A 14,292-nucleotide genomic window follows, 5' to 3' on the forward strand; every position below is an offset into this window, starting at 1 on the left:
AATCCTCCTTGTCAATTTCCTCCCCAGCGCCAGCAACACCCATATCCTCCTCATCCTGGTGTACTTCAACACTGACATCTTCAATCTGACTATCAGGAACTGGACTGCGGGTGCTCCTTCCAGCACTTGCAGGGGGTGTGCAAATGGTGGAAGGCGCATGCTCTTCACGTCAAGTGTTGGGAAGGTCAGGCATCGCAACCGACACAATTGGACTCTCCTTGTGGATTTGTGATTTCGAAGAACGCACAGTTCTTTGCTGTGCTTTTGCCAGCTTAAGTCTTTTCATTTTTCTAGCGAGAGGCTGAGTGCTTCCATCCTCATGTGAAGCTGAACCACTAGCCATGAACATAGGCCAGGGCCTCAGCCGTTCCTTGCCACTCCGTGTGGTAAATGGCATATTGGCAAGTTTACGCTTCTCCTCCGACGATTTTATTTTAGATTTTTGAGTCCTTTTTTTACTGATATTTGGTGTTTTGGATTTTACATGCTCTGTACTATGACATTGGGCATCGGCCTTGGCAGATGACGTTGATGGAATTTCATCGTCTCGGCCATGACTAGTGGCAGCAGCTTCAGCACGAAGTGGATCTTGATCTTTCCCTATTTTTGGAACCTCAACATTTTTGTTCTCCATATTTTAATAGGCACAACTAAAAGGCACCTCAGGTAAACAATGGAGATGGATGGATACTAGTATACTTATGGATGACGAGTGACTGACGACACAGAGGTAGCTACAGCCGTGGACTACCGTACTGCGTCTGCTAGTATAGAGATGATAATGATATAAAAATATATATATATCACTACTGCAGGTATATATAATATAATGACGGACCTGCTGGACACTGTCAGCAGACTCCTAAACTACTAGTATGAAGAAGATAGAAAAAAAAACCCCACCACAGGTAGGTATACAATTATGGACGAGCACTGACGACACAGAGGTAGCTACAGCCGTGGACTACCGTACTGCGTCTGCTAGTATAGAGATGATAATGATATAAAAATATATATATATTACTACTGAAGGTATATATAATATAATGACGGACCTGCTGGACACTGTCAGCAGACTCCTAAACTACTAGTATGAAGAAGATAGAAAAAAAAACCCCACCACAGGTAGGTATACAATTATGGACGAGCACTGACGACACAGAGGTAGCCACAGCCGTGGACTACCATACTGCGTCTGCTAGTATAGAGATGATAATGATATAAAAAATATATATATATCACTACTGCAGGTATATATAATATAATGACGGACCTGCTGGACACTGTCAGCAGACTCCTAAACTACTAGTATGAAGAAGATAGAAAAAAAAACCCACCACAGGTAGGTATACAATTATGGACGAGCACTGACGACACAGAGGTAGCCACAGCCGTGGACTACCGTACTGCGTCTGCTAGTATAGAGATGATAATGATATAAAAAATATATATATATCACTACTGCAGGTATATATAATATAATGACGGACCTGCTGGACACTGTCAGCAGACTCCTAAACTACTAGTATGAAGAAGATAGAAAAAAAACCCACCACAGGTAGGTATACAATTATGGACGAGCACTGACGACACAGAGGTAGCCACAGCCGTGGACTACCGTACTGCGTCTGCTAGTATAGAGATGATAATGATATAAAAAATATATATATATCACTACTGCAGGTATATATAATATAATGACGGACCTGCTGGACACTGTCAGCAGACTCCTAAACTACTAGTATGAAGAAGATAGAAAAAAAAAACCACCACAGGTAGGTATACAATTATGGACGAGCACTGACGACACAGAGGTAGCTACAGCCGTGGACTACCGTACTGCATCTGCTAGTATAGAGATGATAATGATATAAAAAATATATATGTATCACTACTGCAGGTATATATAATATAATGACGGACCTGCTGGACACTGTCAGCAGACTCCTAAACTACTAGTATGAAGAAGATAGAAAAAAAAAACCCACCACAGGTAGGTATACAATTATGGACGAGCACTGACGACACAGAGGTAGCCACAGCCGTGGACTACCGTACTGCGTCTGCTAGTATAGAGATGATAATGATATAAAAAATATATATATATCACTACTGCAGGTATATATAATATAATGACGGACCTGCTGGACACTGTCAGCAGACTCCTAAACTACTAGTATGAAGAAGATAGAAGAAAAAAAACCCACCACAGGTAGGTATACAATTATGGACGAGCACTGACGACACAGAGGTAGCTACAGCCGTGGACTACCGTACTGCGTCTGCTAGTTTAGAGATGATAATGATATAAAAAATATATATATATCACTACTGCAGGTATATATAATATAATGACGGACCTGCTGGACACTGTCAGCAGACTCCTAAACTACTAGGATGAAGAAGATAGAAAAAAAAAACCCACCACAGGTAGGTATACAATTATGGACGAGCACTGACGATACAGAGGTAGCCACAGCCGTGGACTACCGTACTGCGTCTGCTAATATAGAGATGATAAAGATGATAGAGATGAACAAAAAAAATATAACACTACTGCAGGTAAATATTTATATAATATAATGAATGACGGACCTGCTGGACACTGTCAGCAGAATGCGTTTATAGAATAAAAAAAAAAAAACACCACAGGAGTGTTTAACTTTTTCAGGCAGACAATATACTGGTGGTTACTGGTCAGTGGCACTCTGGCAGCAAAAGTGTGCACTGTACTCCTGCTATAACTGCACCCCAGTCTCCCCCACAATTCAGCTGTGTGAGCAGTGAGCACTCAGCACAGTCAGATATACATAGATGATATTATCATGCAGCACACTGAGGCTGAGCACAGATATGGTATGTGACTGTGTATCGTTTTTTTTCAGGCAGAGAACGGATTATATTAAATAATAAATAAAACTGGTGGTGGTCAGTCACTAGTAACTAACTATCAGCAAAACTCTGCACTCTGAGTACTCCTAATGCTCCCCAAAATTACTAAGTAATCAACTCAAGTGTCTCTATCTATTCTAACGGAGAGGACGCCAGCCACGTCCTCTCCCTATCAATCTCAATGCACGTGTGAAAATGGCGGCGACGCGCGGCTCCTTATATAGAATCCGAGTCTCGCGATAGAATACGAGTCTCGCGAGAATCCGACAGCGGGATGATGACGTTCGGGCGCGCTCGGGTTAGCCGAGCAAGGCGGGAAGATCCGAGTCTGCCTCGGACCCGTGTAAAAAGGCTGAAGTTCGGGGGGGGGTTCGGATTCCGAGGAACCGAACCCGCTCATCTCTACTACAAAGGGGGTGTGGCCAGCCTCCACAGAGGCTTGAAATACACGATTGTCTTTTGCAGTGTAATACAACATATCTACCATGTATAATACAAGGGCACAGTCTGGAACCTGATCCCTAGATGGTTTAACCTGTACCCCTGTCGGCCAGTCCGACCCTGCTTGCATATGACACAAAGCAGGTCTCTTGGTACAATTGTGTTTAACGTAAAGGACTTGGGGGTCATTCCGAGTTGATCGCTCGCTAGCAGTTTTTAGCAGCCGAGCAAACGCATTGTCTCCGCCCACCGGGGAGTGTATTTTCGCTTTGCAGAAGTGCGAACGCCTGTGCAGCAGAGCGCCTGCAAAATCTTTTTGTGCAAAACAAGAGCAGCCCTGTAGTTACTTATCCTGTGCGTTGATTCTACCGACGGAGGGACGGCTTTTGACGTCACACACCCGCCCAGTGAACGCCCAGCCACGCTTGCGTTTTTCTAAGCACTCCCTGAAAATGGTCAGTTGACACCCAGAAACGCCCTCTTTCTGTCAATCACCTTGCGGCCGTCTGTGCGATTGGAATCGTCGCTAGAACCAGTGCAAAACCACAATGGATTTTGTACCCATACGATGCGTGTGCGCATTGCGGAGCATACGCATGCACAGATTAACAGGTTTTTTTTTACTGATCGCTACGCAGCGAACAACGGCAGCTAGCGATCAACTCGGAATGACCCCCTTAGTTGGGGCTGACAAATAAAAATGGAAGCTATGTAGACAAAGGGATGAATTTAGTAAAAGTTGCATGCGGGCGTTGATGGTCAATTTGATGGTGGAACCCGTCATGATGATTTTTTTGTATTTGAAATGTCTCAGATGTGTGCAACCATTGGCACTTCATCTGTGGTGGAACTACAAGTCCCAGCATACAGTAGCTACCAATATATAACATATATTCATAACGTCTGCATTATCATTTGTGTTCCAGAGAGACCGGCATGAAGGGGGAAATCTTCATTAACGGCCAGCCCCGCGACCTACGGACGTTCCGCAAAGTGTCCTGTTACATCATGCAAGATGATATGCTTCTGCCGCACCTCACCGTGCAGGAGGCCATGATGGTAAGTGAGCTTTGTCTCTCTCCAGAGGGGAGATGTTTCAAACCTCAGAGAGAGAGAGAGATAAAGTGGAAAAGTTGGCCCAAAACAACCAATCAGCTTTATCTCTCTCTAAGTTTTGATACATCTCCTCACAGGGGGAACTACAAGTCCCAGCATGACTTAGCCAGGCATGTTCTAGACTAATTTCCTCATAAAAGGTTATTTCTATAACCTCCTGCGCCCTATAATAGTATTACAGGGTCCCTGCTAATTACTGTATAACGGAATTGACCGCACCGCTGATACATTGCGTCTCACCCCAGGTTTCTGCCCATCTGAAGCTTCAAGAGAAAGATGAAGGGAGACGGGAAATGGTGAGTGTCCTGGTGGCTGATTATAGCACTGTATGTCGTTGTCATTGTGTGTGCTGTCACTCTCCATAGTGTATAATTGGCCGGGACGGCTGTCCCGTGAGACAAGGTGAGAACGTTTTACGCAGTACAGTCCCCTCGTCTCCTGTGACTCCCCCCATTAGCATTGAATGCTTCCCAAAATGTGCAGTCTCCACTTTCTGTAATGACAATGTCATTCCTATGTCTGGCCCGCACCCAGCGGAGGAAGCCTAGCCAAAAATGCCAAGGCTTGCAAGGTGGTCCTGTTATAGGAGGAGGATTGTGCTTTGCAGTGCGCCTCCGATGGTACGCAGCAGCTGTGTAAGGATTCCCACTGTGTAGACTTTTGCTATTATACCTACACCCTAGAGAGCGCACAATGTGGGTCATTCCGAGTTGTTCGCTCGTTGCCGATTTTCGCAACGGAGTGATTAAGGTGAAAATGCGCATGCGCATGGTACGCAGTGCGCATGCGCTAAGTATTTTAGCTCAAAACTTAGTAGATTACTCACGTCTGAACTAAGAATTTTCATCGTTGAAGTGATCGGAGTGTGATTGACAGGAAGTGGGTGTTTCTGGGCAGAAACTGACCGTTTTCTGGGAGTGTGCGGAAAAACGCAGGCGTGCCAGGATAAAACGCGCGAGTGTCTGGAGAAACGGGGGAGTGGCTGGCAGAACGCAGGGCGTGTTTGTGACGTCAAACCAGGAACGAAACGGGCTGAGCTGATCGCAGTGTAGGAGTAAGTCTGGAGCTACTCAGAATTCTGCTAATCTTTCGTTCGCAATTCTGCTAAGCTAAGATACACTCCCAGAGGGCGGCGGCTTAGCGTGTGCAATGCTGATAAAATCTGCTAGCGAGCGAACAACTCGGAATGACCCCCTATGTAGCAGCTACTGTAGACCTTATAATAAACGATTGACCGTGCTGTTTATTTTAATAGTCCTATTTACTAGTCCTATAAATGGAGCACTATCTGCTGTTCCATTAATATACTTTATATAACACTTCCTGTTTTATGACCTAGAGGGATTATAACCCTGATGACAATTCAAAACAATATTTCTACTTAATTATCCCAGTAATTATATGACAACTATACAGCTGAGCTGTGTTTGGCCGCAACGCAGTAAAGTCACAATTGATGTTGTCCCTGCAACTGGTGAAAATGCATTTTTTTCCCAGTTTATTTGTTAATTTGCTTTAATCCCTCATTAACCAACGTTGGCTCGCAGGTAGCTGATGATACAGATCTTCATTTCAGGTGAAGGAGATACTGACGGCTCTGGGCCTGCTGCCTTGTGCCGATACCAGGACGGGATGTCTCTCTGGGGGTCAGAGGAAACGATTGGCCATTGCTCTGGAATTAGTGAATAATCCTCCGGTGATGTTCTTTGATGAACCTACTAGGTAGGTTGTCTGTATGTGTGTCTTGATCCTGTACTACGTGACATAACAGGGATCACATCGCATCAGGGGGATGTCATGACATCACAGGAATTGCATGACATCGCGGGGTCACATGACATCACAGGGATCACATGACGTTCTTGGTTGTTTAAACCGTCTTCTCATTACATTGCTTTCTTCTTGTTTGACACCTAAAACAGGACAGAAGAACATTAGCTGTTTCTGTATATACTGTATATGTTTAGTTTTAAACACCTGTCAGACCGTGAATTATACATATGAGTGTGGTAAGGAAGGTAGATGGTAACTAAGTCGACAGTGTCTAGGTCGATCACTATTGGTCGACAAGAACTAGGTTGACGGGGTCTCTAAGGTGACAGGGTCTTTAGGTCAACATGGTCTAGGTCGACATGAGTTTTGAATGTTTTTTTGGTGTCAATTTCTTCGTTGACTGACCAGGAACCCCAATTAGTGCACCGTGTCCCCTCACATGGCTCGCGAGCTTCGGACAGATTACCGTTGCAATCGTAGTCCACGTGGATCGTTAAGTATCAAAAGGTTCAAAAAAAAGAAAAGAAAAATTTGTGAAAAACTCATGTCGACCTTTTGACCTGTCGACCTACAACATGTCGACCTAGAAACCCTGTCGACCTAGAAACTCTGTCGACCAATAGTGGTTGACCTAGATAGTGTCGACTTAGTTACTGTCGACCTAGAGACTGGATCCCCATACATATTGTTGGTTTGGTCTGCCTAGCATTTAATAAAAATACAGTGAGCGTTATTAAGCTGCACCCGAATGATGGGCCTGATTCATGTTTGTAAGTAAAGCAAATTATCAAGCAACTGGGCAAAGCCATGCTGCACTGCAGGTGGGGCAGATGTAACATGTTCAGAGAGAGTTAGATTTGGCTGGGGCGTACTCAAACTGAAATCTAAATTGCAGTGTAAAAATAAAGCAGCCAGTATTTACCCGGCACATAAACAATATAACCCACCCAAATCTAACTCTCTCTGCACATGTTACATCTGCCCAACCTGCAGTGTAGCATGGTTTGGCCCAGTTGCTTGATAATTTGCTTTACTTACAAACATGAATCAGGGCCTTTGAAATAAATGTATCTTTTTGTAGCTTCTCATATGAAATGCTTTCTGATGCTTACACCTTTTGGGCTCGGTGCAACACAACCTAGGAAATGTAATATGTGACATTCAGTATAGTTTATGCATGCAGCTAAATGTATCCTATATTTCCCCGTGCCAGTGGGCTGGACAGCTCGTCCTGTTTCCAAGTCGTCTCCCTAATGAAATCCTTGGCTCAAGGAGGCCGGAATATAATCTGCACCATTCACCAGCCAAGTGCCAAACTGTTTGAGCTGTTTGACCAGGTGAGTTCATCCCAGGTGATATCACTGGAGGCAGCTCAGTAATGGTATTCCATTGCTCCTTCTGTTATGTGCTCTGGTCCCATGGAACAGGGGGCTGCAATGATACCCATTACTATACCCCTCAGATAACGGATGTATTAAGCATTTCACCTGTCATGTGTGGGGACATTCTAAATCGTCCCTATTTTTACCATTTACATGTTGTGCATCGTTTTGAAAATACAAAAGTTAAACAAGTGACGTTAACACAAGTATAACAAATAGACAGCAACATAATAAATATTGTACTGCAGTCCTCATTAATGATCACTGATGGAAAACATAGATTCATTGGATGATCACTCATGTTCAGCAGTCACATCACCTATCTGTAGAATTCTACTTCTGGCGTCTGGGTTCATCGTACTCTAGCGACTGCTTGGACAGAATTCTAAAGACATCTCCTGTAGGCTATCGATGTCGGAAGTTGCTATTTATATATTTCGTATTGGTGATGTTGAACCATCAAATGATAATATTGAAATAGAAGGAAATGGATTATTTATATCACTGCTGAAATAACAAGAACTCCAAACACTGCACCAGTTGTACAAATGTGTCCTTTACGCTGTGGCTTCCGTCGCCCCAAATAGCCCCTCTCAGTGCACCAGGTCCTTGCGTTTCGGCCAAGTCTCTTTCTCGCTCAGAATGTGCGTCTTATTCACATAAATAAAACAACCGGAGGCGACAAAACTACACTGCTACCGTTCAGTGGGCGTCACCGGGTCTGGTGATACCGGTGCGCACTCTATACCCCCCCTTCCCGTCATAATGGGGGCGTAACCTAACATAAAGGGTGGGCGGCCTCACAGGGAATCCCGATGACATCACTCCAGGGCAGTGCCCAGCATCCCCAGAAATGATTGGCTGCCCCCTGGACTGTTGGCTTCTCCTCTGTGACAGGAGGCGGGTGCTGCAGGAGAACGCCACATTGCAGAACCCGGCTCCTGTCACTGCGGATGAGCCGCCATTTTGGTGTCAACCCTTCTGAGGGTGACACCGGGATGTGGCCCGCACCGCATAGTGACGCCACTGTGGTATGCTACTCGCCCCGGAGCGTCTCAGACACGCTGGGCGTCTTGCACTGTATGGCGTATAGACGATCGGTTTATGAGTACACATCTGTATGTCAGCGCAGTTTAGGACTAGACACACATACAAACAATCTATGTTCAGTCTCTATGAATATTATCATGTTGTAGAAGTTATAATAAAATCTCTGCCCTTATTGCCGCTCTCGTTCCTTCTCCGCAAAGTGGTTAAAATGTTTTTTCCACTATTGTTTTACTATGTAATTTAGCTGGTGGACAGATAACATTACACTTCCCTCATTCCTTCTCTCTCTCTTTATATCCAGCTGTATGTACTAAGCCAGGGACAATGCATCTACCGTGGGAAAGTGTCAAACCTTGTCCCTTACTTGCGGGTTCTAGGATTAAACTGCCCGACGTATCACAACCCAGCGGATTTCAGTAAGTAATGACCTCCTCTCACTCTGTACAAGAGCCTGCAGTATTATCCCCGTTATACGTAGTGATAGGTCAGGAACAGCCGACTTGGATTGCTTTTGAAAGGTGTGGCCACGCCCCTTTTAAAAGGTCATTGAAATTATTTTTAGGTGTTGAACTGCACCGGCCGTGCGCCCCTCAGCCATGGTGAGGTCCAGGGGAGGGAGCGGCCTCCGTGGACCCACCGCAGCCCAGCACATAGCAGCGTATGCTGAGCTGGGGAGCGAGACCGGCTGATAGATAAGAAGGAGGAGGGGGTTATGGACCCAGACCCCTAATGGGCCCCTCCAAGCAGACTGGGCCTGGGTAATTAATTAGTACCCATTCCTCCCCCTCTCAACACCACTGTGTGCATGATTGGTCAATTTAATGGACAGAGGCATCAACACTTTGTCAGCCTGTATGAAAGAGGCTGAGCTGAAAGATTACCGGTCTATGGGGGAGATTTATCAAACCTTGGAGTGACATAAAGTACCAGCCAAACAGCTCCTAACTGCCATGTGACAGGCTGTGTTTGACAGTTAGGAGCTGATTGGTTGGTACTTTATCTCTCTTCAAACCTTAGTATATAGCCATAGAGCCAGAGCCGGCCCTAACCAATATGATGCCCTAGGCAAGATTTTGGCTGGTGCCCCCTAGCACCACCGCTAGTTCTGCAGGAGATGCCTGGCATGAGTCAGCTGGCAGCTCTGCTAACGTCAGGCGCCTTTTGTTTATGAAAATGCATCTTATTTGCATTGCTATGTGGCTAGAATGCACAAGCAGCTTCTGCTGATTAAAATGATATGCAGCATGCCTATATTCTGTGTGCGACTGCGGCTGTATCTGCATATGAAATGCTACATTACAGTGGTTTCCAGGAATACACTGCAACGTAGCATTTCGTATGCAGATATAGCTGCAGTCACACACAGAATATAGGCATGCCGCATATCATTTTAATCAGAAGAAGCTGCTGGTGCCCCTAAGCATACCAAATGCCCTAGGCATTTGCCTAGTTTGCCTATGCCTAAGGCCGGCTCTGCATAGAGCCTGATTAAAAGAGTGTGACCTGATGTATAAAAGTTTCTAATGAATTAAGAGTATAAGCAGAGATGTTACCCGTAGCAACCAGCTTCTAGCTAGTATTTAAAAGTAGATTCTCTAAAATTATAGGTAACAGCTCATTGTTTGCTAATATTATTAAAATTATTATTATTATTATTATTATTATTATTATCAGTAGTATATGCAGATTTACAATTTTTTTGGGCGGTGAAAATGTAATGTATGTGAAATAAATAGTGATATATTACTTTGCTACATATATAGGGGTCTATTCATGAAGCAGTGAAAAGTGTGGAGAAGTGAACCAGTGGAGCAGTTGCCCATGGCAACCAATCAGCATTGACGTAACATTTATAATTTGCATACTATACAATTGTACGGAGCAGCTGATTGGTTGCCTTCTCCACAGGCTCACTTCTCCACTCTTTCACTGCTTCATGAATAGATCCCATAGTATGTAACGGAGCTGTTCAGATTTTGCAATATCCATAGATCCAGCTAAAGAACTGTTGTAACTATTAATTAAAAAAGCTCTTTTAAAAGCGTAACTTCTAGATTTTACATGTAAACCTTGTAAACTAGAATGTAAGCAACAGTGCATACTTTAAGTACATTTATCAAACAAGTTTCACTGTGGAAATGATTGGTAATCCCTACATTTATCTTCTGTGAGAGTGAAGAGGTTCCGGATGTTTTGTAAATTAATTAATACAAATATCACTTATAAAGCAGTAATTATGAGCAGAGTGCAGACAATGAAAACAGATGTGCAGACTAGAATTTACTGTAGCTTATTCTTGGTGTGCTATCGCACCCTGGTGGTTAATGGTCATACTGCAGGCTTGTATACTTTGTTTCAGAAGAGTTTTGCTACATGTACAGTACAGTACTGTATTTTGCAAATTATAACATGCTACTTGTCTCTTCTATTTTAAATGTGATACTTGTAGGCTATTTGATATAAAATATTTAGACGTTACCTTGGTTTGTTTGTTTAGACTGCTATTAAACATTTATAATTAAATTGTTTTTTTTCTGAGTGTTGTGTGTCTACCTTGGGAACCAATTTTTACTGTGACATCCTCCCCGTCCCTCTCCTCCCTCTGCCATAACAAGACACTATGAGAGCTGTAACCGTGTGTCTGTGTAACACACTAGCTGTGTCAGATAATGTTTTGTATCTACTCTGTGACTTTCTTCACATCTTTCTAGCTATTCAGCCATTACATCATTTTGAGAACTGTGAGAACGTAGCAGCCATATTTGTTTTCCCTCCTAAGAGGTATGGAAAAGGAGATAATGATAGACCATTTTTTTCTCCCTCTACCTGTAGTAATGGAAGTAGCCTCAGGAGAGTACGGAGACCAGAACCCTCGTCTTGTAAGAGCCGTACAAGACATGCGTGTGTCCGATCAGAAAATGGACCATTGTGGAGAGAATGAACCCAACCTATACATGTGGCACAAACCATCTGATGAGGTAAAACAAAAAAAAACAATTAAATATCCTACAGATTTAACAGAAATGCCTGGAAACACTCCATCGGAAAATGGTGTGTGGACCATTTTCATTATTTAGATGGTGTGCAAATATTTGTTCCAATATACAGTATAGTGTAGTAATATACAAATAGCAGTCAATATCTAAACTTGTTTACTGAATTCATTACAGGTATTCTTTATAGTTCAGGCTTTCATTAATGCAAGTTACAGGGTCACCATCAAAGCAGGCATTTTCAAGATTTTTTTTTTTTTTTTGCTCTGGGACTTTATTATATGTTTTGTATTCACAAAGCAAATATTCTATTGATTAACTTGATGTCTAATACTGCTGCCATTTTTCAATAAAAACAACTTAGGTCCACTCAGTAGTTATTAATTTTTAAGTGTGCTCAATTAGAGTCCCAGCACCTGTTGCATTAATCACTATGCATAGGACAAAAGGGATTGGAACCTACATAGGGAATACAAGTTGCACTGTGCGTGCCTCAAGTTACATAGAAACTTAGAATGTAACTGCAGATAAGAACCACTTGGCCCATCTAGTCGTCCCCTTTTTTTATCCTTAACCCTTTTTGATCTTTAGTTCTTTGTAAGGATATTCATATGCCTATCCCAAAGATGTTTAAATTGCTCTGCAGTCTTAGAGGTACATTTACTAAGCTCCAGATGTTTTTTTACCGAGATCAATCTTGGCTAATATTGGCCGTGTTAGATTGCAACTTTTTATAAACAACAGTGAGCTCACGTGTTTGTTCAATTCCAGTTTTCCAATGTCGATGCAGAGCAGTGTTTTACAGGGGAGTGTAGTCAAACACTGCCGAACATGAAGGCATGAAGCCCGGCCGGATCAGTGAGATCCGTTCAGGGCTTCATTGTGTTGGGTTTTGAAACAGTTAAAAAACAGAAAAAAAACTATGTGGGGTCCCCCTTCCTCTATTCCTTCCCCCCGTGCTCTATGAGACGGGCCTGGTTCTTAAAATACCAGCAAAACAATAAGAAGGGGTCACCAGTATTTTAAGAACCAGCACCGGGTTATTGGACCTTACTGGTTCTAAAAATATGGGGGGGAAAAGGATATAGAGGTCCCCAGTATTTTTGAAACCAGCACAGGGCTCTACTAGTCAAAAAGATAATACCACATCGGGGGGATACATTTATACAGGTCCCTGTGGCTGTGGCATTCCCCCCCACAACTAGTCAGCCCTGGCTGGGGTTCCCAGGGGGAGTGGGGACCACCCAATAAAGGGGTCCCCCACCTCCAGGCACCCAAGAGCCAGGGCTGACTAGTTGGGGGGCTGTCCCTGGCATTCCGGAGCAGTGAATGCTGGGCTGATAGCCCAAGTGTAAATTAGATCAGATATTGTCTTCTACTTGTGGGTCACCACGTGACTATTGCATGATTAAGAATACGAATCCTTGCCTTGGTAAATTCCCGTGTTCTGTAAGGTGTATGTGAAAACCGAACCGTGTCTGACCGATGGTCTATGTATTCGTACATGTGTGGTCAGCCGTGAACCTCAGTAAGAATTGGTTAAAATCTGCAGAGATTTGTGTTTGGTAAATTCGGCCGAAAATGCAATCTCCAATAAAATCGGGATCTTAGTAAATTTACCCCTTGGCCTCTGCCATCTCTGATGGGTGGTAAGAGGTGGTAGTGAGGATTTAACCGCAGCGTGATTTACAGTCAGGGAGCATTTCTGGGAGTTAATGGTGGAGTGTCTGCTGAAATGCAGGTACAGTATGTCCCGAGTGTTTTGAGGATGTGTTGCAATCCGTAAGTAGACCCAATGACTCCACTGTCTCAGAGTTCTGATATTCTCCCTCAGATGCTGGGTCTTTCTAAGCCATTGCTTGGATTTGTAAAGCTGGCAGTTTGACATCTCAATACAAATCCCATTTGGATCGTTTTGAACAGCTGCCTTGTTGAAATTCCTAGCGGTGGCTTTAGCGTCCATCTCTCAATTATATCCCAGACCCTCTCCCAAACAATGTAGTGGGCTGTAATCACGGAAATCCTTAATGTATAAAACTGTGGAGTTCAACATGTTCTATAAAATCTAAATTGTATTAACTCATTTTCTGAAGAAGAAAAAAATATATATATTTTATTACTCCATTTATTTCTTCATTTTAAATAATAAACATAATATTGTTTGAACAAACATCATGGAGTCTGTTTACTAAGCCTCGGATGGAGATAAAGTACCAGCCAATCAGCTCATAACTGTCATTTTTCAAACACAGCCTGTGACATGGCAGTAAAGAGCTGATTGGCTGGTACCTTATCTCCGTCCACCTTAACTATCTCCAAGGCTTAGTAAATAGACCCCCGTTTGTTTTTCTGTCCTTGTGGTGGTCGTTTATTATAGCAGGTGACATGCAGTAGGTGGGGGAGGAAGGGTTGAATCAGCAAGTAGCCAATCGGAATATTAGAATGTTAATCATCATACCCCAGAGTGTGTTCATCTCTGCCAGCTCCCGTGAGCGCACATGTGTAAGCTACGTGACTAATTTGAATTAAGTGACTTCTTCATCTTTTACCAAATGCCCGTCTGACTTCATCTGTGCTTTTCAGCAATATGATTACATCATCCAGCACAGTGGGGTGTGTTCAATCTAAATTGCAGTGTAAAAATA

At 43.4% G+C, this 14,292-nt stretch overlaps 1 protein-coding gene across 1 annotated transcript in view; it reads left to right on the forward strand.

Annotated features, from left to right (window-relative positions):
* The window catches only part of ABCG1 (ATP binding cassette subfamily G member 1), a 168,153-nt gene that overhangs the window by 131,994 nt on the left and 21,867 nt on the right, over positions 1–14,292 (forward strand). Inside the window, exons 4-9 of the mRNA XM_063956688.1 lie at positions 4,260–4,392; positions 4,695–4,745; positions 6,026–6,171; positions 7,436–7,559; positions 8,956–9,070; positions 11,487–11,632. Coding sequence (XP_063812758.1) covers positions 4,260–4,392; positions 4,695–4,745; positions 6,026–6,171; positions 7,436–7,559; positions 8,956–9,070; positions 11,487–11,632 — 715 coding nt within the window. The remainder of the gene's footprint in view (positions 1–4,259; positions 4,393–4,694; positions 4,746–6,025; positions 6,172–7,435; positions 7,560–8,955; positions 9,071–11,486; positions 11,633–14,292) is intronic.

The sequence above is a fragment of the Pseudophryne corroboree genome, chromosome 2 (assembly GCF_028390025.1).
Source record: "Pseudophryne corroboree isolate aPseCor3 chromosome 2, aPseCor3.hap2, whole genome shotgun sequence".
Taxonomy (NCBI): Eukaryota; Metazoa; Chordata; class Amphibia; order Anura; family Myobatrachidae; genus Pseudophryne; species Pseudophryne corroboree.